We start from the raw sequence: 25,273 nt of genomic DNA, 5'->3' as shown, positions 1-25,273 counted from the left end.
CTTACATCACACTTATTCCTAACTCCTTGTCATCTGGGCCACATCCTGGAGGAGGAAGAAGAAGACCAGTTGCAAGAACTGTTAGATAGATATATAAAACTAGCTCATCCTTTTCAGATCCCATCACAGGCTATCCAAATCTATCAAAGGCAGGACAACTTATGAAAGCAGTTACATACCACATCTGCTGTAATTTCCACACAGTATTTTACAGTATTTTTTATGATAATGACCACCAGCTACCTGCCCATCCAAATGAAAGGTCACTGCCAAAATGTTGGCAAGAGCAGAGTTGACCATGTAGTGGCAGAACATGCTGAGCACAACAGGCTCGATTTCAATGGCTGCAACACAACTTATGCCATCTGGATCCTCCAACTGCCACCCTATCAGATTCTCGGAACTATGAACTACCTACATAGACAGTGTAACATAACAGACACTGAGGACTCACACAGGAGTGCTTCTTTTTATTTAATAAAATTGCAGCCAAATAGCCGTATACAGTTACTTTGCTTAATGTTTTACATTTACATTTACATTTTACATTTTTTGCATATTCATTTATAGATTTCACTCGTTTACTCCACAGATCTATGTGATATCGTTCACAGGCTTCGTTACACAGTTCACACACACAGGTTGTGGTTGGGTCATGATAAGTTTTGTTGTTGCAAATTAGATGACGAAAGCCGTGAATAGAAAATCTAGTTATGACATTTCGCAGTTCGAAGTTTGGTGCTGTCCATGAGCGGTTCGTCATTGCTTCGGTGCCACAGAACTCCGGCCATGCTTTTTCTTGTTGATACTCCATGATCTTCAGTTGATTTCTGGAAGCCCTTGTGTGTGGCATCATACATTGAAGTTTGATGTCTTCAATTATGAATGTCTCTCTCACTAGCAGGTACACTAGTCTAGATCTTGTTGTCTTTGAGAGACCTAGTGTTCTTTTTATATAAGTTGATTTTACCTTTTCTAGTGTTTCTAGATTTTTTTCTGTTCGGTGGTTCATATAACCTCCATCCCATAGGCCAGAATTGGCAAGATTTTTGCATTGAATAATTTCGTGGCCGTTTCTAGACTGAGTAGGCGGATGTTTTTGATGTCCTGTATTGCTATTATTGCTTGGGCTGCACGTTCTGTTGTATGTTTTGTGAAGCATTTGGCTGTTGGTTGCAATGTCACCCCTAGGTACTTAAAGTCTGATGAGATTTTTATTTTTTGTCCTCTGATGTTGATTTCCGCATTCTTAGGTGTTTTGCTTCCTTTTCTGAAAATCACCATTTCTGTCTTTGGTATGTTTATGTGTAGTTTGTGTTCACTGCACCATTTGTCTATTTTTTCAATGATTTTCTGCAGCTTCTGTATACCTGTTGAACCTACAGCTATGTCGTCAGTGCATGCATATATGTATACATCTTCTTCATTTTCTCCAATTCGCAGTACTTCTTTAGTGACAAGAATGTACAGCAGAGGGCTCATTGGGTCATCCTGTAAGGCTCCGTTCAATTGCAGAATGAGGTTCAAAAAAGAGAGGTTGTCTGATATTGTGATTAAGTTGTATTCGAGGATTGACTTGATTATTCTTGCCCATATGCTATCTTCTCCCACTGTGTTTTCCAGTTTTCGGACTATGAGATCTCTTTCCAGTAGGTCTACGAACACTGTGTAGAACATTTGTTTCTTTTGTAGTGCTTTGTCGATGTTGTTTAGAAGAAGCACGACTGCCGTAAGTGTTGATCTTCCAGATCTGAAGCCCATTTGTCGTTCTGGGAGGTGACTGTCCACACAGGCTTTGATTTTTTTGTGTAATTATCTTTTAAAACATCTTGAACTGAGTATTTTCCAGAGCTATGCCTCTGTACTTGTTTGTGTCCATTGGGTCTCCTCTACCTTTGTAGAGAACTTTTTAAACACGTGCACCTGTCAGAAAGGCTGGTGATAGTCCACCTCAAGGGACAGACCTTAAGCATGGCTCAAGGCTACCAGCTAAAAGATGAGGCACAAGAGACACTGTGGATTTCCCTGCCACCAAGATATGTCAGATCCGCACACACAGAACTGAACGGGTAACAAGGCAAGAATGCTCACTGAAATAAAATATCTCTAGGTAAAAGTCTTGGACATTAAGCATCACATGACCCACTAATTATGTATTAATTCCAAAGCTACAATAGTGAGTGTGTCAATGAGACATGACAATCACTACTTATAGTGTTTTTACACACAAAAATAATGCAAGTTGCAGCATCATTAATAACTCCTATTTATGCTAATTTCCTTAACAAATTAATTGTATGAGAACCTGAGATGCTATGACCTCAAATGAGGAGCCAAATGAAACACACTTGTTTATATTATAACATGCTTTCCGACACTAAATAGTTTTAATGTTAGAAGCAACAAACAACCCTGCGGTTAAATTGAGCCAGAAAGCACCATTCTCCACAGTACCATGTATTATGAAGTCAGCACAGTGTAGGTACATCCATTGTCTGACAATCTGACTTGAAGATTTTACAGTATTCATTGCTTTTAAAAATAATACTAAATTTATTTAAATCAGTCATTAACAAAGTATTTTGCCATAAAGTATGATACAGGCATTGTACTCTCTGAGGACAACAGATGAAGGATCATCGAAAGACAATTTGGAATAACTGACCACTTAAATTTTATGTTAATTTACAAATATATTTTCTTTGTGCAAAACCAATGTTGCAAAAAGGCTGCAAAATTAATTTTGTCAATAACAACGGAGCTACTTTCATATAGGGATAGTTTTAATGTTTTATTTGTAAAATTTGAATAGAGGTCAACAAGAGTAATTTGCACTGCAATGAACAGGGTAGTGCTGTGCCGGGGGAATGTCTTTTGTGCCTCAGTCATAGCCACAATCTCAGTGCTGAGTCTGGCAACAGGCAGTGCTGCAGAAGGATTTTGTGCGGCATATCAGCTGCACTGAAGGTAAAATACTTTAAATTTTATGCGATGTGTTGAATTCTATTTTAATTAATCATTTGAAGCTTATAGTTGTTCACAGACTGCGAGAACTTTAACTTTCGATGGGTGTTTGGCACTGAAGGTAGTTGAATTATTACTTTTGCAGTGTGTTACACAATGCTGCAGTCAAGTAAAGACTGTTTAAATTAATTTCACATCACATGGATTAGTAATGCTAATATAGATACATATATATTATTAAATAGTTACATAGATATTATACATAGATATTATTAAATAGTTTCACTGCCAGTTTTCAATGACTATAGAATCATTTAGAGAACGTTAATTTCTGATTCTCAGACTTTGAAATTGAGGGCTCAAGTGTGATGAGTGCTTGGTATGTAAGTTAGCTTCACACATACTATATATATGAACCTTGCTGATGAATTAAAAACTGTCTTCAGCTTTTTTTAATTTTAAGTCTGCAGCTCACGGTCTAGTGGTAAATGTTGCTGCCTCTAAATAATGAGGTCCCGGGTCGATTCCCAGCTGGGTTGGAGATTTTTTTCATTCAGGGATTACATTTCATCCTCAGTGACACATCAAATAGAAAGAGTTCCAGCAGGCAGTTACAATACCAGACGGGGCCTCCTGGCCAATAACACCATATGATCATTTCACTTCACTTCCCTTCATTCATTTTATTGACAGGCCATCATTTGGAAGTAAATTCAAATTTATTTATTAATATAAACTTCATTCAATTTCACTCCAATCTATTTGTCATCATCAGTTACTTAAATTCCCATTTCATTTACAAATGTTGCCGTATTTTGGAACTCTCATCAACTTCTAGGAAAAACAGAAAAAAAAATCTAACACTTCTATAGCCAAGTTGGCCACAGGATGATGAACAGAGCTATGCGTAACCACCCTTTACACATGTGTTCATGCCAAAGTTTGTGCTATGTCACAGAAACAACCCTTTGCTATTCCAACCATAACTTTTAACACTAATTTTATCAGTCAAAAGTGAGAGTGGGGCTCACAGTGGAAATTGTTCTTGCAACATGTCCTTTTATCCTGTAATCCTCCTGGGCACAGTCTCCATTAGTTCCTGCCCCACACTGCCTTTCGAGCCTAACCTCACTCGTCCTGCACTCACACCCTTCCTTCCACAGTCTACCTATCCTCTACTCTCTCCCCTCCTCCTAATCCACTTCTCTGCATGTTGTTCACAGCTCTTCCTGCCCTGCCTACAGCTCTCTCCACATACCTCTCCTCCTATCCTGGGCACCCAGTGTCTCTGCCTAACACACGTCTGCTACCCATCCCAGACCTTCCCACCCTTTAAGTGTCAAAGTGCAGAGCTTGCACAATGTAGCCAGCCAGGATAATGTAGCCACACAGATGATTGTGTGTGCATGTGTACTCCATAAGATTTGAATGAGGATTTGTCCAAAAAGTGATAAAGAGACAGAAAAAGTTCTAGGGCCAATGGAATCAGATCCTAGCTTTGATATTGTAGTCTGGCACTTAAAATGAGTGACCAAGCCACCAAGCCAAATACTTTACTAACAATGACAGTAAAATTACAATTTGTTTCTTTAATTTCAGTCTAGGATCACAAAAATTGTCATCAGACGATCAATTTTGGTCTTCAGTGATCATCTTCAGTTCTGTAGTATGACAAGATTTCCAAAATCAAAATGTTGCACACATATCGGAAGTTGAAGTGAATCAACATTTTGTGGAAACTTTCATTAATACTGCAATTGTATAGTAGATCTTTGTAAAAATACTTGGTTTGTGCCATTACTGCACTGTCTATCATAACTTTTTGTTAAAATTTGCACAAAAAAGGGTCAAAAGAGGGCAATCTATACTAAATACTTGGTTTGTTCCATTACTACACAGCCTATCATAACTTTTTGTTAAAATATGCACAAAAAAGGGTCAAAACGGGGCAATGTATATAAACCTGAATTACTTCAATGAGTCATAATTTCCCTTTGTAAGCTCATAGAAGCAGAAAAGTTGTTTTAATGATCTCAGTAGCTCTAGGGGAATCAGAAGTACCACTCACTGTTGGAAAGTTGATTTGTCACTTCTGCACACAATGTCCTTTGCCTGGTATAATGCCACACTTACTCTGTTCGTGTCAGTTTGTTCGTAGCCTCATCAGTCGCAGTTTGTGAAGTCTGTGAGTGTGTAGTTTGGGTCGCATGAGAATAACGAGCAAATTAGTGAGTTGTTCACAGTCTTTAGCCACCAGAAACAGACAGAACAAACTTCGAGAGCAGGTTTTTGTTGTGCAAAAATACTGGATGACAGACTCATTGGTTACAAAACAATGCGCATTCCGGAAAGAACTCAATGTTGGCAATGTTCCAACAAAAGCAACAATTTTATTGGAGACAAGTGATGTACTATACAGTGGCAGTGGTAAACACAGATGATCATTGGGTTCAGAGGTTACCGATAATGTTCAAAGACTCTTTGAGAATGAGTTGTGTCGAGTGAGCCGGGAGGCAGGCATTTCATATGCCACATGTCAGAGAGCTGCAAAGAAATCGGTACTGCGGCCATACAGAGTGAATATAATGCAAGCACTGTAAGAAACAGATCACGAAAAAAGAATGCCTTACTGTCGATGGTTTCAGGGGTTTCTTATTCAACGTCCAGACATTCTCTCGATCAACTTGGTTTACAGATAAGGCATGGATACATCTGTCGGGTCACATCAACGTATAAAACTGGGCTAGTGTAAACCATCCCTAGATCCACAGAAAACCATTGTGTGAGGAAAAGGCTGGAGTGTGGTGCATGGTGTAAGCTTCCAATATTGTTGTCCCCATTTTCTTCGATATGATCACAGCCACTACAATTTATATGGGCATCTTCCAACAAGGTAAAGCAACATGTCACACAGCTTGCACTTCCATGCAACTAGTAACCACACCGTTGGGTGGCTTGCGGAGTATAAATGTAGATGTAGAACCAGTTTCTTTGTTGATTGAACATTCTTAAAAAAATTGTTGCTCCCCAGGATCACCTGACCTAACCCCAGCCCCCTCCCCCAGATTTTTAATTCTGGGCTTATCTTAAAAGACAAGTGTACAAGAATAAACCATGGACAACTGCAGAACTCTGTGATTCCATTAAACATTAAATAAGCAACACTGGTGACAATACATCTCACAGAACGTTGCAGAATATGGTGAAACGAGTACAGTTGTGAATCGATGCTGGTGGAGGGCTCTTGCAACATTTTCTGTAAGGACTTTGTAAGTATGTATGTACGTATGTATGTACGTCGTCTTGCACTTGTGTATCATCATCTCCCAAAATTGCAAATGTGTCCCGTTATTGGTTCAAATGTTATGACCCATTAAAGTAGTTCAGGTTTATATGTATCGCACTTTACCTTGCCTTACAAACAGAGTAAATATTTTGTTATTTTATTGTTGTCAAATGCATGTGCAATATATCACTTTAATAAATGAGGTCCTTAACTACGGTAAACAATGATTATTACAAGTACTTATTATATTTTCATATAGGCTACCTGTTTCTCATTTTCATTCGTATTTTGCTGAATAATTTATGTCATTCAGAAGTTTGTTATTTTCAAATACAAGTTTATAAAAATGAACACAGGAAGTATCCTGAAAATGAGTCTTAGTTATAATTATCTCCTTAACAATTTTCACACTAAACCTACTCTTTTTATCAGTCCATAGAGAACACACTTTCTGCAGCAGTATTAGGGTCAGATAGAACTTGCACAAACACAGTACTGAGCCACAAATTTTTGCAGCAAATATCTTGAGATGCACAAAAGTTGAAAATGATACACTGTTTTTGGTCAACAGACATAACAGTTCTTAATTCATGGTTTTACACTTCACAACATTTTTAACATGGTGCATTCCATCAAAAAGTTCATCTTCACACATTTATTTCGGAATATTTTCATCAAACTCTACTAAGGTTTTAAGACTTTGCTGAAACAACTTCCTAAGAAGAGGATCTCTGAGCTTAATCCAGTTAAATGGTTTCAGTACATGAAATGGGTAATCCCATTCATCAAAGTAGTCATTTATTGTCTCATAATTTGAATAACCAAGAAAGCCAAATCTTTCAGCAATTTATCTTCTGAAATGTATTTGTCAAAGATCACATTTTCACAGTTTGAAAGTTTTCCTCTGTCCTCGACTTCACTTTCCTTATCAATTACTTCATTTGCTGATATATCTGCAGCCTCAAGAGTTTTTACTGGCGATACAAGTATTTTAAACTGGCTCTGAGTAAAATAAAGCCAAAACAGTGATTCAGGCTCTTTAAATAATGATTTTTAGTTATAGATTACTTTTCTTGAGACAGAAAGTAAGATTTTTAATCCATTGTAAATATAATCAATTAAGTTAACAGACGATTCCAAAGAAAGTCATTTGCTTGTCACACTACCAAGCAGAAAACTAGCAATGCAACATCTTATCCCTCACATGAAATTTATTAAGAACATCCTTAATAAGACAAACCCTGTACTCAGGGCTATATTTTATTTGGACTAATGGAGCTATGCAGATGTTTGTAAAAATGACAAAGACATATCACTCCATGTTAATGTAATACTGCCATCTTCTGAAGAAGATAGATTTAAATCTATCGAAACCTAGGTAAAGATTACTTTATCCTTTGCAACTGGTCGGCTGCTTTTAATCTTATTACGTGGAACCGTTGCTGTAGCGCAGCTATGTTTAAAATACTTAATAAGATTTGTTATTACATCAGTTATTTCACCTTCTATATTCCAGAAGTCAGTGAGAAAGTGCTCTCCATGTGAAAGCATTACACAGTACCAAGCAAAAAACTTCAAAACTCATGTCTGGTTCATGTTGGTCTAATCAGAGACTGCATTTCCTTTATTCTTTGGGTACAAATACTTTTGCTCCATTTGATAATGCTACATGTTACTTAAAAAGATGTTGTTCCAAAATATATGGGATGGTTAATGAAAAATGGGACAACAGACATCCCACAATGGGACACTTAAGTGAAATAAGTGACAATTTCGTAAAGTACAGGACCTCTGGTTACCCCAGTTTACAACACAGGAGCAAGAGCTCTGTAACTATGAAAATGGACACTACAAACCAAAATAAATAGTCTGATGACAGTTTTTGTGATCAGACTGGAATTAAAGAAACAAATTTAATACTTCCTGATTCACTGTTATTATTCATTATTACGTCCAGCTTTTAGAATAAAATTAGATATCTGAATGCAAAGGTGATAAAATTAGATATCTGAATGCAAAGGTGATAAAAGGAATCACTCTCAAAAATACATGTGTCAACTACCTACACTGTCCCTACACTGTCTACTTCTAAACACACAGTCCCAGATATTAACAACTTTTGGTTGCATATGTATCACAACACAAACAGAGAGACAGAAGTTGGCACAAATATTCAGAGAATATTTTACTAAACTGTCACACACACCTGGACAAAAATAAACTTGATGGAAGTAGCATGTATTATGAAGGTGTAAGTAGTTTGTCACAAATGCTTACCTCACTATGCCATCAGATGAAGCTCGCCTCACGCGAGCATCCTCATCGCCGAGAAGAATAAGCACTATGTGATACAAAACATTTTCCTGGAACTCCATAGTCTGTGTAAGATAATGGATTGTATTATATGGTAATTCACTAACCACCTCAATTAGTTTAACCTGTAACAAAGAGCATGTATCAGTCACTGGAGATAATGATAATTATTAGTTTTGGGATGCAAAGAAACTCAGTCTTCAAGTACCTGTACAATGGATAATAAAATCAATGGAACAGTCATTTTGTTTTAAATTATTCACTATGCCTGCAGGTGACACTGAATGACAATGACAGAAGTTTTAGAATAGGACATAAGCTGCCAGGATCTACAAAAACCTAGATCCATAATAATGATGTTTGTGTTGTACAAGAAAAGATCTAAGTCTTCACAGTGAAGAAGAAACTCACAAAGTCAGGTCTGACAATACAAGAGGACCCCACCTCCAAAAGACTACACATTTTGAACAAAACCATTTCGAGATTTGGACAACAAAACACATGGGAAAATGATAACAGGATAATGGTGAAGACTGAAGATGGAAAAAGACGAGATTGCAATGCAAATGAACTCAAAAGTCAGTTCTTTAGGAGCTAATAACATATCAGCTCTTGCTGCCACTGATTTGTGTGATTATAGCATTACTGTAGATTGTAGTTCACCATAAGTTAACTAATGTGTGAATTATTTTGTTTTACTTCATACTAATTCCTGCTTTTCACCGTTACTTATTGACTGTGTCAATTATTGTACCCACTTCGTCTTATTTTCATTTTTATTTAGCAGCTTATTACCATATTGTTGTAAAACATCACTAGGGCATTAATAGTACACTCTGTTTATAATTTGTTTATCTTGCTTTCAATAATGACATGCACAGATTATTCTGTCTCCGTCTAGCAAACTGCTTTTCCTGTCACCACTTGGCTGTTCAACAAATGCTGCAAACTCTGCTGACCTTGGTCATAAAACCTCCCTCCTCCCTCAAGGCACCTACAGCTTTCACTTCCTGACACCTGCGCTCCCCACCTTAGAGTATTTCCTTATGTTCTGTTCCCTCATAAGCAATGACCCAGGGTCACAAGTGTCCATCAGCAGCAGCACCCTTGCATGTTTGCACCTGAATGCACTAAGCTCCACGTAGCGCATCCAAATGTCAAATCTCTGCCAGCTCATCTGTCATATATTTCAAGATGTAGACAACCGTGTAATACTTCTGTTGGAGACCTGGCGCGAACTGAGTCTTCCCACTCGTTCAGCAAACCAACCTGTCTAAATCTTTCTATGAATTGACAGACGTAACAGACTAAATGGGTAAGTTGGGTCATGTATAGGTTCTAGTTGATCACCTACTGTGCTACACACATCCAACAATAGTGAAGACAAACAACTGGAATATACTTTCATAGAGATCAAATTCCTTAACAGAAAGTGTCTGATGTGTGTCCTCTGTAAACCTCCTGAAGTAGGCAGGTTTGCTTGCTTCGAACCTGTTCTTTCAAGTCTCAAATCGACATACAATCAAGTAATTACAGCTGGTGACACTAACATAAATTTTCTATGCAGTAGTCCTTCCATTGTCAAATTTAAAGCTGATGCTTTCTTCTTCAAATGTGGCACTACTTCAACCTGCTCTTACCATCACACAAACAGTAGTAACATTCTCCTACACACATTTGCAAAGAAATCCCCAAACAGAGTAGTTTTTAATTCTCAAATATCTGTACCTGGCATGGCTGCCCATGACATAATATTCATGATGCCCCAGAAAGAAACCACAACTGACTACAAACCAAGACTTCAAACACATTAATTATTCTGAAGTTGCAACTGAGGTGCAAGAAAGTGTTTGCAGGACATCATCTATTCCCTTCTTGGAAACAAACAGAAAAACTCCATGGATTTACTAACAAACTTATTCAACTATATGAGAAATACGCTCCCCTAAAGACCAGAAAAGTAAGCAGGAAACCTGAACCTTGGCTGACAGCCAAGCTGTGAGAAACACTAAGCTTGACATGCCCATACAATAACCACAATAAAAATACACCAGCTGTCTTATGAAACAACCTGCATGGTTTTGGTATGGACAAAATTAAAACCGTAGCTGATCCCACTGCCCCAGCCAAAGAACTAAACTGGTACTTCACATTACCTACATCATAACTGAACTGCAAATGAAACGGACACACTTTGTCTACATGATAAGGGTAAATGACTGCAGTTATGAAAAATTCTACCTAAAGCATGTCACTTGCAATACCACTCAAAAAACTGTCATGTCTATCAGATTAACATCTGCTAGACACAAAGACGCCTCAGTCAAATGACAAAGTTTATCGCTGACGCACTATAAAAGATCTCTTCAACCACCTGTTAACCGCAAGTGTTTTCCCCGATGCATGGAAACAGTGGCTAATAAGCCACTACCTCAAAGGGATGTTACCACAGCACCCTCTGATTACTGACTCATTTGCATTCTTCCTACACTGTCCAAGGCCTTAGAATGTATAGTCCATGACCAGTTAACAAACTACCTAACTACAAAAACCTACTAGACAAACACCAACCAGGTTTCCATAAGCATCACAGCACATCTGCCTTAATAAAGGAAATAGATGACCTGAAGCTTGCCATGATTGCACAATAGGCGACTATCATGTACTTCTTAGACTTCAGCAAAGCCTTTGAGACCACTGACTTCCACATTGAATTTGCCAAATTTGGCAGCCTAAATTTCTCACTAGGTGCAGTGCAATGGTTTCACTCATACCTGACATCTCAACAGCAAGGCATCATGTCCTATACCATAAAGTCACAATGGAGGACAGCAGTATCAGGTATTCCCCAGGGTACAGCATTATGTCTTATACGTTTTCCACTACACACCTATTATGAATCATCAGTTTGTTCCTACTGTAGATACAACACATACACTGATGACCTCCAGTTGCAAAACTAATAAACCCTATGACAGCTACTGCGAATCTCAATACTGAGCTGTGTGCACTACAAAAATGATCACAGAATATAGGGTTTAAGCTCAACCCATCCATAAGCAAAGTGGTACCAGTTGCTCATTCTACACTCATTAGCCCAAAACATCAGGAATTCTGACCATCTTTAATGCTAAATGGGGCAAACACGAGCTTAGCTCCTTCAGCAACGAGTCTTAGAGTATTAATAGATGAAAATCTAACTTGGACTCAGCACCGAACTATAACATGCAAGAAAGCATCAGACTTTCTCCACACCCTACAAAAATATAAAATGCTCTTCCCTCTTGACCTGCAAAAGAATCTTGTACAAATACTTATACTTCCAATTATTGATTACAGCAATGTTATCCTGAACAGTCTTTCCCAGGAAAATTCATGGCACCTGGGACTAGTTACGAATGTTTGTGTTTGATATATAGGTGATGTTCGACTCTACGATCACATTTCACCATCGTACACACACGTTATCCTGGCTGTGTGCAGACAAGCATAGAGATTTTCATACCCTCTGTCTTCTCTACTGCCTTATTGACATACACTGTCCCTCATCCCTCATATCTCTCCTTGACCTCAATGTTCTTGTTTGAACAACATGGCAGACACACATTCCCATTAGAGCAAAATCCTTTCTGTCCCACTCCTTTGTTCAGCCACTTTCTCAAAGTCCTCCTCAGTAGTAGGAACCTGACTCTGCAATAATCTCCTGCACTATATTAGAAAACTGAATAACATCTCCAGCCTCAGAAAGCAGTTAGGGACATATCTACTGAACCAATAATAGTGAACACCATTGTCCCTGTATACACTCATTGCCCCTGAACATTCTTCTTTCTGATCACCTCTTCCACATTTCCCAGTACTCTTCACTGGTGCAGTTGCCTTAAATTTCCTTTCCCCAGAACTCACTATATAAGTAAACATCTATTTTGTACACCCATAAATTTCTTTTATATCTGCAATTATTATTATTATTATTATTATTATTATTATTATCATCATCATCATCATCATCATCATCTTCACTGGCACTGGCAGCAGCAGTGGGAGGAGTAGTTGTACTATTGCCAGTATTAACTTGATTGGTTCCTAGTCAGTATTTTTTACTCATGTTGCCTTTATAACCACTCAAATCAATTCAATACTCTCATATTAAAATTGATATTTCTTAGGTAACTATGAGGTAAAAAAAAGTGCTTTATGTGCAAAACCCCGGTCCAATATAAGGGTCCTAATCAGAGCGGTTTTGATAAATAAATAAACAAAATAAAATAATAAAAATTCTGCTACAAAACACTGATATCTGAATCTTAAACATGATAAAGTATTTCAATCCGATTCTTCTGGGTGTGTTCCCACACATGACCGACACTTTAGCTACTGTTATGTGCATCCTGATGAAGTTACCTGCAATAGCCCCCAAACATCAGTAGTTGTATAACATCATGATGCTGTCGCACACCAAGAAAAATTATATTGAAACTGTCACTGGTCACAAAAGACTATGTTCATATTTCATAAAATGTGAGGAACTGCTCACCACATAGAGGAGGTGTTGAATGGCAGACAGGCACACTGACAAGAGACTGTTAGATATTATTTAGGTATTGGACTACATCAGACATAAACAAAATAAATCACACACACACACACACACACACACACACACGGCCACTGTCGTCCCTGTCTCACTCAATTTACTGTTCCGGGTTCCTGTAGTCTACCTCCATTGGCCCCAAATCATCTGATTAAATTTCTAGAATTTCCTAACATCGAACCTTGCCTCACCATCATTTCTTAAGCCCTCAATTTTCTAAACTGATCCCACATCCACAGGATTAATTGGCATACACCACCTACAAACTGATCCCATCATCATAATCCTACTTGCTAATAAAGTCTCCAACTCTTTGGTTATGAACTGCCACATACATACCCATACAAGCTATGCTACAGTGACCACCATTCCAGAAATCCTGTCTCGACTCAAACACCTACATCCATCCTGGAATCTTTCCCCCGGGGTCTTCTAAATTTCCAATGGTTAAGTGCTACTGATTTTCAGTTGTTTTTTTTTGTTTTTTTTTTATATTCAGCAATTTTTTAACATTTGTGGTGCACATAAAAACTTTAGGTAATTTCCTGTTTCCTTGATTAAGAGTACCTGGAGTCCAGAATGAAATTTTCCCTTTGCAACAGAGTGTGCACTGATACGAAACTTCTGGCAGGTTAAAACTGTCTGCTGGACCGAGGCTTGAGCTCGGAACCTTTGCCTTTAGTGGGCAAGTGCTCTACCAACTGAGCTACCCAGGCAGAGCTTACGACCAGTTCTCACTGCTTTACTTCTACCAATACTACATCTCCTACCTTCCAAACCTTTGCAGAAGTTGTCCTGCGAACCTTGCAGGGCTCCTATAAAGTTTGGAAGATAGGAGATGAGGTACTGGTGGAAGTAAAGCTGTGGGGACGGATCATAAGTCATGCTTGGGTAGCTCAGTTAGTAGAGCACTTGCCCATGAAAGGCAAAGGTCCCGAGCTCAAGCCTCGGTCTGGCAGACGGTTTTAATCTGCCAGGAAGTTTCACATCACAGTCACACTTTGCTGCAAAGGGAAAATTTCATTCTGGACTCCAGGTACTCTTTTAGTCAATAAAACAGGAAAGTACCTAAAGTTTTTATGTGCACCACAAATGCTAAAAAGAATGCTGAATATCAAAAACTCGAAATCATTAGTGTGCAGGCAATGAACATTTAGCATGCCAAAAAAGATGATTTCTTCACAAACTATCACAGCTGACAACATAAGGTCCCACTATAAAGGGCAATTCAGCTACCCCCATCATTGTTATTCTGTCTTTTTAAGCAGCCTGCAATGTTATAGCTGGCATTTGTATACCACACACAAGATTTTCATATTCTCTTACTCTCCACTCACTACACACAAACTATTAGTCCTACAGTAAAAATGGTCAGACCTTTTTGTAGGAAATTTAATATAATAAAATGTCACTGGAGGCAACAGTTTTCGAGTTAATCAAGAAAAACATACAAAAGTGACCTTTAAGCACACCTCCAACCCACACTCATCCCTCACCAGTCAGGATTTCTTGTGTTCGTGACACTACCCCCACCCACCACACAAAAATTTCTGCCTACAAGAATTAGTCCTGATATCTGAACTTTTTTCCTTTCTATTGATCAGGCTATTACACTATCAGCATAGTTGACTACTTCATTAATGTTATTATTTTAAACATGTCCATGAGGATAACAAACGATAAATGATGTTTGTAAATATTATGGTTAAACTGACAGCTCAATCCAAACTTAACTCTTACAAGCACAGTTGTTTCATAGGTAGAAGACATGATGAATACAACAATGTAATTGTTTTTTATGGTGTTAAAATTCACAAAATTGCTAGTTAAAATTTACATAAACATCAATTTCACAATTTCTAAATGCTCAAATAAGTTGACAACATAATAAGGCCAGACAAAAAAAAAAAAGGTTGAATGTGGGAAACAATTAGTAGAGTCACAAAAATTTTTACAGTGGTAGGAAGGGAGTGCCATGAACAACAAACTAAAAATCCTGACCAGTGGGGGATGAGTGTGGGAGTTGGGGTGCTTTTGAAGGTCACTTTTTATTAGGTTTTTCTTGAACAACTCAAAAACTACTGCTTCTAGTGAAAAGATATACCAGTAACAAATTTAATTACGTTCAATTTCCTACAAAAAGAATTTGTTCATTTTTTTCTGTACGATCAATAGTTTGCACATAGCGAGCAAGAGAATACGAAGAACTTGTGCACAGTTTGTAAAGGACAGCTACAAAATTGTGGGCATGCCCTCTGCAAATTGCATGCCCACATAATTAAAGCTCAGTAGTCAAACTGATAAGACTAATTGTCACTGGACATGCCACTTAGTCTTTTTGTATAAATTACCATATTCAGCTGAAAGCTATCCTTTTAATTAATAAATTCTTGCAATAAATGTATTTCCACAAATTACTTAATAACTGAATCTCAGGAGAATCTCATCAGAGGCACGATTTTCATACCACTATAATTTACAAAACATCCTGTAGGGATATGCATTCCAGCTACAGCTAACCACTAGGTTGCAAGACAATTAAGACACAAACATTCCACATACTTTTGATGTGCTGTATTTTTGATCTAGCCAGTGTAGGCTTTGCCCCATTGACATGGTATTCCACAGATTTCAGATTTCTGCAAACACAGATCATCCATTATCAAGCTGAGAGGAGCAGAGGTATTTTCAGGGGGCCAGAAAATTACTTTAACATAATACATTTTTAGAATTTTGCCTAACTTTGATCATATTTGCCAACATATGGGAGAACTTGTGGCTAGTCATGCTTCCTCCTCACTAAAGTTGTTTGTTGAGTATTTCTGTGACACTTTCATACTGTCTAAACAAAGCTATGATCAAGTGCACAACTGTACTTCTTACTCTCCCTCCCTCCCTCTCACCTATTACTCTAACTTGGTAAGCATTCCAGCCCATCGAACAAAAATCTAACAAGAGGAAAAAGTTGGAACACCTACAGTTTGTGTTAATTATATCCCATTTTAAGAGCACACTGTTCTGCAGCCAACGTGCAGCTCTTATCAGTTACTGTGATGTATCAGAAACACATTACCTATTCATAAATAAGAACAATCACTTACCTTCACTAGCCAGTAGGGATTCCTCACAACTATAGGAAGTGCATTCAGTATTGGAAAAGAATCGACGCTGTTAACACTTTCCAGAAGAGGGTTCAGACAATGGCCAATGGCAGTCAAAGTGTGACGACAACAAATTGAAGATTCATCCTGTAGCCCCTGAAACACATACATATCATTTCAACCTACATCTTTAAATCTACAGAGCTGATGAAAATATAGAAAGAACTAAGACTGCTATAAACAATTTTTTCTCGCTAACGCCCTCCGAGACAAGCAAAGTAGTGTAGCTGCTTGCAATCAGGTCGGAAGCCTGCTAATCGTGTTGAGTGCAGCAGACTTTACATTTTAATAGCTCCAAAATCAATTTCTCTTTTCTAGCTTTCTTTTATTTTAAATAATATTATTTATAATTATTGGCAAATATTACAACCAACTGAAATTTTTAAAATGTAAATGTTGTGTGGCATTGTTGGTTAGGATATCTTATGGGGTGGGTTCAGCTGACAAGTTGTAAAACAAAAGAGAAACATAGTTATTTTAAAACTGATGAAATTATCCTAAGTTAGAGTCACAATTATATTATGTTTGATACATATACAAGAGTTTTGAATCTGAATGATAATCCATGTCTGACTTCCACCTCCAACAAACACGATGCACTCATTACTACAGGTATCTCATAGACACTATGAGTAGACTTTTCGTAAAACTCAATAATACATAGCCCCTCACTTGCTCACTTGCAAATATACATCTGCACACTGCAAGCAGCTGTCTGGTGTGTGGTGGGGAGTACATAGCATATCAAAATCATTTTATCCCCTACCCGTTCCATACAAGGACGATATGGGAAAAAAAGGCGGTGGACATCTCTCTTTATCAGAATTAACTTTAGTGGCGATTACATGAGATCTATGCTGGAGGAAGTAAAGTGTTTCTTTATTTGGTATGGAAAGTGGGCACTCGAATTTTGTGAAAAAAGCTCTCTAGTGTGCACTTTTCACGTAGCATCTTCCACTATAGTTTGTTGAGTATTTCTGTGACACTCTCATACTGTCTACACAAAGCTATGACCAAGTACGCAACTGTCAACCGTTCTTTTTATTCATTCTCTCCCCCCTCCCCCTGCCCCACCCTCTCGCGTGTTACTCTAACTTGGTAAGAGTTGCAGCCTATCAAACAAAGAGTCAAAAACTGATTGAATCAGGGATTTGTTAGCAGCTTATTTCAGGTATGATTTACATTTACTTACAGTTCTTCCAATAAATCTGATTCTGGCATTGCCTTCCCATAGGTTAGATTTGTATGAGCGTCCGACCTGCTTTGGAAACACATTCCTAGAAATTTGAGGGTTATAAAGGATTCCAATTGCCTTAGTCAAATGACACTGATTTTTTAAATCTAGTTATGCACAAACATGTGCAACCATTAACCTGCCACCATCATACATCTCACATAGGGCTTATGAGACTAAGATAAGAGAGATCAGGGCACACAAAAAAAGCATATAAACATTATGTGTAAACAATCAACAAATACTGTGGAATAGGGCATAAAAACAATATGGCATACTACCCACCAGGTAGAGAGAGATTCCAATCAATGTGGAATGCCGTGTAATGTTGAAAAATATTGCATGGTACAAGATCAGCGTGATGAACATTGTCATCACACATGCATAGGCCAATCAAATAAATGTGAAATACAGGGCATTTTCTCAGCACATAAATCCACACAATGTACAAGAGAAGATAACAACTATAATGTTAATGATTAATGAAAACCAACTCAGCTGTATTATTAGACATTTATTAGGCTACAAAGATGTGTAAAAATACAGTTGAGGTGATTTTCATTAACAGCATTGTCAGCTGTAATGCTCAACATGATCAAGGTAACAACAATATTGTCTCAGTTTTGTTCAGTAAGGAATGTGTGATAAAGGAGCTCTTACAAATCTGCATGGCAGATAATCTTGTTGATAGGGTCTGGGGATTTCAACTAAGTAAAGTCTGGAGTCCCTTACTTGCTGCCATTAGATATAGAGGAAAACAAAAATTTATGACACAAGCCAAGCTGCAACATAATGAAGGACCCACATAGCTAGCAAATCTGGTTTGGCTACCAGCCACACCAATGCCTGGTAGCAGCAGCAACTGTCACCAGTGCACATGTGGAGGGCCACAACTTGGTTCCTAGCCGAGGACTCTGAAAGTGCTACCATCATCTGAGCCTTTGATGATGATACGGTAGCTGTGATGGGTATTTTGAAGACTTTCCCAAACTGAAAATCTGATCAAGGGGACAACACTGGACTAATCACCCTGACCATTAAGCAGGCAATGTGGAAATGTAAATGCATTTTTTGTGTGTTAACTATTGCTTGTTTTTCACTGCCAGGCCAAGAAATTTTTGCTTAGATCCTGACAGTCATCACATCCATTATATGTAAAATCTCACAAACGTTTTCACATTTATCTATGACTCTTGATATAAAAGACCAAAATACTATAGTCAAAATTCCTATAAACCGATGTTTCATGCAACAGTGTAAGTGTGCTGGTCTATTACCACAGAATACTGGAATCTATTGAATACACATATGGGTCATTTTTTTGTTAGGTTGTGTGCCGGATGCCAACATGATCATTTTTTCCACAAGGAAAATGGTACTGGAGAATGATCAAGGCAATGGTTGGAATGGATGTGGAGCTTGTGATGTGTCACTATCTGTCATGCATGACTGTAGCAAAAATTAAGAATACATAATTATTTACTCCCCCCATGAACCATAGACATTGCTGTTGGTGGGGAGGCTTGCGTGCCTCAGCGATACAGATAGCCGTACCGTAGGTGCAACCACAATGGAGGGGTATCTGTTGAGAGGCCAGACAAATGTGTGAGTCCTGAAGAAGAGCAGCAGCCTTTTCAGTAGTTGCAGGGGCAACAGTCTGGATGACTGACTGATCTGGCCTTGTAACACTAACCAAAACGGCCTTGCTGTGCTGGTACTGCCAACAGCTGAAAGCAAGGGGAAACTACCGCCGTAATTTTTCTCGAGAGCATGCGGCTTTACTGTATGGTTACATGATGATGGCGTCCTCTTGGGTAAAATATTCCAGAGATAAAATAGTCCCCCATTCGGACCTCTGGGCGTGAACTACTCAAGAGGATGTCGTTATCAGTAGAAAGAAAACTGGCGTTCTATGGATCGGAGCGTGGAATGTCAGATCCCTTAATCGGGCAGGTAGGTTAGAAACTGTAAAAAGGGAAATGGATAGGTTAAAGTTAGATATAGTGGGAATTAGCGAAGTTCGGTGGCAGCAGGAACAAGACTTTTGGTCAGGTGAATACAGGGTTATAAATACATAATCAAATAGCGGTAATGCAGGAATAGGTTTAAAAATGAATAAAAAAATAGGAGTGCAGGTAAGCTACTACAAACAGCATAGTGAACGCATTATTGTGGCCAAGATTCACACGAAGCCCACACCTACTACAGTAGTACAAGTTTATATGCCAACTAGCTCTGCAGATGATGAAGAAATTCATGAAATGTATGATGAGATAAAAGAAATTATTCAGATAGTGAAGGGAGATGAAAATTTAATAGTCATGGGCGACTGGAACTCGACAATAGGAAAAGGAAGAGAAGAAAATTTAGTAGGTGAATATGGATTGGGGGTAAGAAATAAAAGAGGAAGCCGCCTGGTAGAATTTTGCACAGAGCAAAATTAATCATGGTGCAATAATCATAAAAGAAGGTTGTATAAATGGAAGAAGCCTGGAGATACTGACAGGTTTCAGATAGATTATATAATAGAAAGACAGAGATTTAGGAACCAGGTTTTAAATTGCAAGACATTTCCAGGGGCAGATGTGGACTCTGACCACAATCTACTGGTTATGAACTGTAGATTAAAACTGAAGAAACTGCAAAAAGGCGGGAATGTAAGGAGATGGGACCTGGATAAACTGACTAAACCAGAGGTTGTACAAAGTTTCAGGGAGAGAATAAAGGGACAATTGACAAAAATTGGGGAAAGAAATACAGTAGAAGAAGAATGGGTAGCTTTGAAGGATGAAGTAGTGAAGGCAGCAGAGGATCAAGTAGGTAAAAAGATGAGGACTAGAAGAAATCCTTGGGTGACAGAAGAAATATTGAACTTTATTGTTGAAAAGAGAAAATATAAAAATGCAGTAAATGAAGCAGGCAAAAAGGAATACAAACGTCTCAAAAATGAGAGCGACAGGAAGTGCAAAATGGTTAAGCAGGCGTGGCTAGAGGACAAATGTAAGGATGTAGAGGCTTATCTCACTAGGGGTAAGATAGATACTGCATACAAGAAAATTAAAGAGACCTTTGGAGAAAAGATAACCACTTGTATGAATATCAAGAGCTCAGATGGAAACCCAGTTCTAAGCAAAGAAGGGAAAGCAGAAAGGTGGAAGGAGTATATAGAGGGTCTATACAAGGGCGATTTACTTGAAGGCAATGTTATAGAAAGGGAAGAGGATGTAGATGAAGACAAAATGGGAGATATGATACTGTGTGAAGAGTTTGATAGAGCACTGAAAGCCCTAAGTCGAAACAAGGCCCCGGGAGTAGACAACATTCCATTAGTACTACTGATAGCCTTGGAAGAACCAGTCCTGACAAAACTCTACCATCTGGTAAGCAAAATGTATGAGACAGGCGAAATAACCTCAGACTTCAAGAAGAATATAATAATTCCAATCTCAAAGACAGCAGGCATTGACAGATGTGAAAATTACCGAACTATCAGTTTAATAAGTCATGGCTGCAAAATACTAACGCGAATTCTTTACAGACTAATGGAAAAACTGGTAGAAGCCGACCACGGGGAAGATCAGTTTGGATTCCGTAGAAATGTTGGAACACGTGAGGCAATACTGACCCTACGACTTATCTTAGAAGCTAGTTTAAGAAAAGGCAAACCTATGTTTATAGATTTGTAGACTTAGAGAAAGCTTTTGACAATGTTGACTGGAATACTCTCTTTCAAATTCTGAAGGTGGCAGGATAAAATACAGGGAGCGAAAGGCTATTTACAATTTGTACAGAAACCAGATGGCAGTTATACGAGTCGAGGGGCATGAAAGGGAAGCAGCGGTTGGGAAGGGAGTGAGACAGGGTTGTAGCCTGTCTCCGATGTTATTCAATCTGTATATTGAGCAAGCAGTAAAGGAAATAAAAGAAAAATTCAGAGTAGGTATTAAAATCCATCGAGAAGAAAAAAAAACTTTGAGGTTCGCCGATGACATCGTAATTCTGTCAGAGACAGAAAAGGACTTGGAAGAGCAGTTGAACGGAATGGACAGTGTCTTTAAAGGAGGATATAAGATGAACATCAACAAAAGCAAAATGAGGATAATGGAATGTAGTCGAATTAAGTTGGGTGATGCTGAGGGAAATAGATTAGGAAATGAGATACTTAAAAGTATTAAAGGAGTTTTGCTATTTGGGGAGCAAAATAACTGATGATGGGCGAAGTAGAAAGGACATAAAATGTAGACTGACAATGGCAAGGAAATGTGGTGCTACAGAAGAATGCTGAAGATTAGATGGGTAGATCACATAAATAATGAGGAGGTATTGAATAGGATTGGAGAGAAAAGGAGTTTGTGGCACAACTTGACCAGAAGAGCAGTCGGTTGGTAGGACATGTTCCAAGGCATCAAGGGATCACCAGTTCAGTATTGGAGGGCAGCGTGGAGGGTAAAAATCGTAGAGGGAGACCAAGAGATGAATACACTAAGCAGATTCAGGAGGATGTAGGTTGCAGTACGTACTGGGAGATGAAGAAGCTTGCACAGGATAGAGTAGCATGGAGAGCTGCATCATACCAGTCTCAGGACTGAAGACCACAACAACAAACAATTATTTACAATGATAAGACAAAACTTTATGAGCTTCTGCATTCCACCTTTGGAAAGTAATTATGAGCCTGTGGTGGCCAATAGTGCCCTAGTTGTGTTTCACCATGTTCACATCAGGTGAATATAATGGCCATATGCTTCTCAAGCCACTGTAGCGTTATTCTGGCCTTGTGATATAGACAGTTATCTTGCTGGAAAAAGCACTGCCATCAGGCAAGGTATCCCACATGAAGGGATGCAGGTGATCCACAATAATGTTTACACAGTCCACAGCTGGTAAGGTGCCTTCAGCTCTTGTCACACGTAACTCAGTAGCCAAGGTGAACAGTCCCCACTGCATGCTACTGTGTCCACCAACCAGTATCCAGGGTATGGTGTACGTTTCAAGTAACACTGATCCACAGTGCAATCTTCATGATCCTGCCTCTACTGCAATTATAATTGGCAATGATGTTGGATCAATGTAAGAAGACACTGGCCTCATCTGTTGTGTAGCCCCATGTTTAACACTGAGTGCTCTGAAGCACTATTACCTGACCAGCAGTGTTCTCTTTTGTGAAATCTGCCACAGATCACCACCTATTCCATTTTAAAGAGTGTGGAAGCTCCTACTTCCATGTTCTCTGATGAACCAGGGATGTCCAAGACCTTGTCACCTACTTGTGTTTTCACCACCCTTCAACCACTTTCTGTAGACACTCATGACGGTGTAGCATCGATAGGTCACATTAACCACACAAATTACAACCTTTGGAACATTAACTGCTCTTACGAGCCACTATGTTTAATTAAGTCTGCCTTTTTACTTGATGCAGTGTTTGTGTGTATCAGTCTTTATGGTAAAATATATGTGTATATAGGAAACTTGGGAACTGTTTATAACGTATATTATGATCCGTACCCAGAATCCCATACTGGTGACACCAGAAAAAAAGATCTATGTCTTCAGCGACTTCCGTGCCAGTCGTATAGAATCAACAGGTTTCACGTATGACGCCATGGCTACACCACAAAACATTCTTTACGGAGATTTGGAGGCCCAGCTCTTACAACCAGGCCCCGCTGTCAGTTATTTCGCAGCTAACGGACAATGATCTATGATCTTCGACGAGGATAACCTAAACTTTAGCAACTCCACAATGACCGAGTGTTACGCAGTTACCTCAAACAATGGACTCAGATTTTGTTTCGCCGGATTACGCACAGCAACAAGTGAAAAGTGAAGTGGAAGATCTACTAAATAGTGTGACGATCGATTGGTCATATGAAGTTCAAAGGGACCGAAATTCGCACACGTGCTTTGATCCTCTACACGTCGTGACGCCAGTTACAGTAGTGCCGGGTGCAATGCCACCATTTGTGCAAAACGCACAAGCAGTCAACTATTACCAAGCTATGCCAGCCTCGCCTTCCTCACAAAACAGTAACAGACATTTTATGCATCCAGTTCGCCAGAACAAACCACCAGATCGGCGGCCCAGTTTCGCGACCACTTGGGTACGAGTACACTCAACATAGCCTCTTCACCCAGCAATGTTGTACTACGACAGTGCAACCGCCAACAGGTTTCACCAGTGTTTTATGGTCCTACCACGAACGGTGCATGGCTACTGTGCTCCAGGCCACCCGCCCCCCCTATCCCCCAACCCCCTCACCCATGGGGGGTCTCGATCTGGTCCAGTTTATGGGCCCTCATTACACGCCACTCGCCCGTTCGCTCCCACAGTACCGACCGTGCCTGCCACGTTGTGTTTTCGGGCATCTTCAGAGACATTACAACCAGCCATTGTTCCAAACGTGTGTGCTAGTAACATTTCCGCTCCAGTGATGCTGGATTCCAGCATGAAATCTTGTGCAGCAGGACTGCAAGCCTTCCAAGACATGCCAAAGCAGTCATCATCTCCACCTGCAAGCTGCCTACCCAAGCTACCTCTCCTATACGAGGACAATCCAGTTTCATGGTTCACACTGGTGGAGCACCTCTTCAAGATGCATAAAGTGACTGATGACAACTCCAAGTTCCTATGTTTGGTCACACACCTTCACGACAACTCGGCTTTAATTTGTGATCTACTGCTTTCACCTCCACCGCCACCGAAGTACGAGTTCGCCAAGAAGACGATATTGGACTGACATGCCTGCTTGCTACAGGAATTGATAATCAAGATTCTGTACAAGGAGCACCTGGGGACCGCACTCCATCACAACTTTGGCGCCGCCTCAGGTTACTTGGGAGTGAACACACGATGCCAGACATCACCCTACCGACCTACAGATACATCTACTGCAACACTCTTTTGAGTATATCGGTTCTCGCCTATGCATCGCAGATCAGATGTATGCGCTCCTGCGCCAGAAACACCCAGTTCATCCCCTATCGCTGTGTGACACTACACCTCCTGTTTACCGGCCGTCTGCAGGCAGGGGCAGGGGCCATTCCGCTTCCACGCCTTCTACGCCGCCAGGCAGTACTCATTCGCTTTCTCCTCTTTCCAAGACTCAAATATCACCCACGCTCCATACGTCCCGGTTTGCGTCCCAGAACAGATCAACAAGGATAAGCCTCCCCCCCTATCACAGTCACCGCCACCGCCACATCCGGCTCATCCGTACTGTTGGTAAAACAAGATTTTTGGGGCTGAGGCCAAGAAGTGCAGGTTACCTTGCCAACACCCAAACGCTGACCGCAGGAACTAAGTGACACCGAGTCCTGCAGAGAATTTCACAGGCATCCCCTAACATTGCACTCCGTCCACTCGTCCCCTCGGCCAAGCGGTCGTTTATCCGTGACAGACATTTCATCGCAGTTTGTCTACTTAATTGATATTGCTGCTGACGTGTCTATCATACCTCGATCGTTGGCTCCTACCGACCTTTCACCAATGAAGTCTATCCTACGAGCTGTCAACGCATCAATGTTACAAACTGTTGGTTATGTGAAAGTGATGGTGCACCTATCCCCTTCTCCGTGTTTCCTGTGGACCTTCTACATCGCCGACATCAATGAACCAATTCTCGGTATGGATTTTTTGTCCCATTACAAGCTCTCCCCGAATGTAGTCAAGTGTTCAGTGTTACACCACCCATCTAACACTCAGGTACCGTGCTCCGGCA

The 25,273-nt window shown here is 39.5% G+C and overlaps 1 protein-coding gene across 1 annotated transcript in view; it reads right to left on the bottom strand.

Annotated features, from left to right (window-relative positions):
- LOC126229606 (huntingtin-like) overlaps window positions 1-25,273 on the bottom strand; it is a 549,560-nt gene that overhangs the window by 388,541 nt on the left and 135,746 nt on the right. Inside the window, exons 12-13 of the mRNA XM_049942347.1 lie at window positions 16,259-16,414; window positions 8,528-8,688 (exon numbers count right to left, since the gene is read on the bottom strand). Coding sequence (XP_049798304.1) covers window positions 8,528-8,688; window positions 16,259-16,414 — 317 coding nt within the window. The remainder of the gene's footprint in view (window positions 1-8,527; window positions 8,689-16,258; window positions 16,415-25,273) is intronic.

This window comes from Schistocerca nitens, unplaced genomic scaffold (genome assembly GCF_023898315.1).
Source record: "Schistocerca nitens isolate TAMUIC-IGC-003100 unplaced genomic scaffold, iqSchNite1.1 HiC_scaffold_376, whole genome shotgun sequence".
NCBI classification, from domain to species: domain Eukaryota; kingdom Metazoa; phylum Arthropoda; class Insecta; order Orthoptera; family Acrididae; genus Schistocerca; species Schistocerca nitens.
This window is presented reverse-complemented; position numbering and strand designations above follow the sequence as displayed.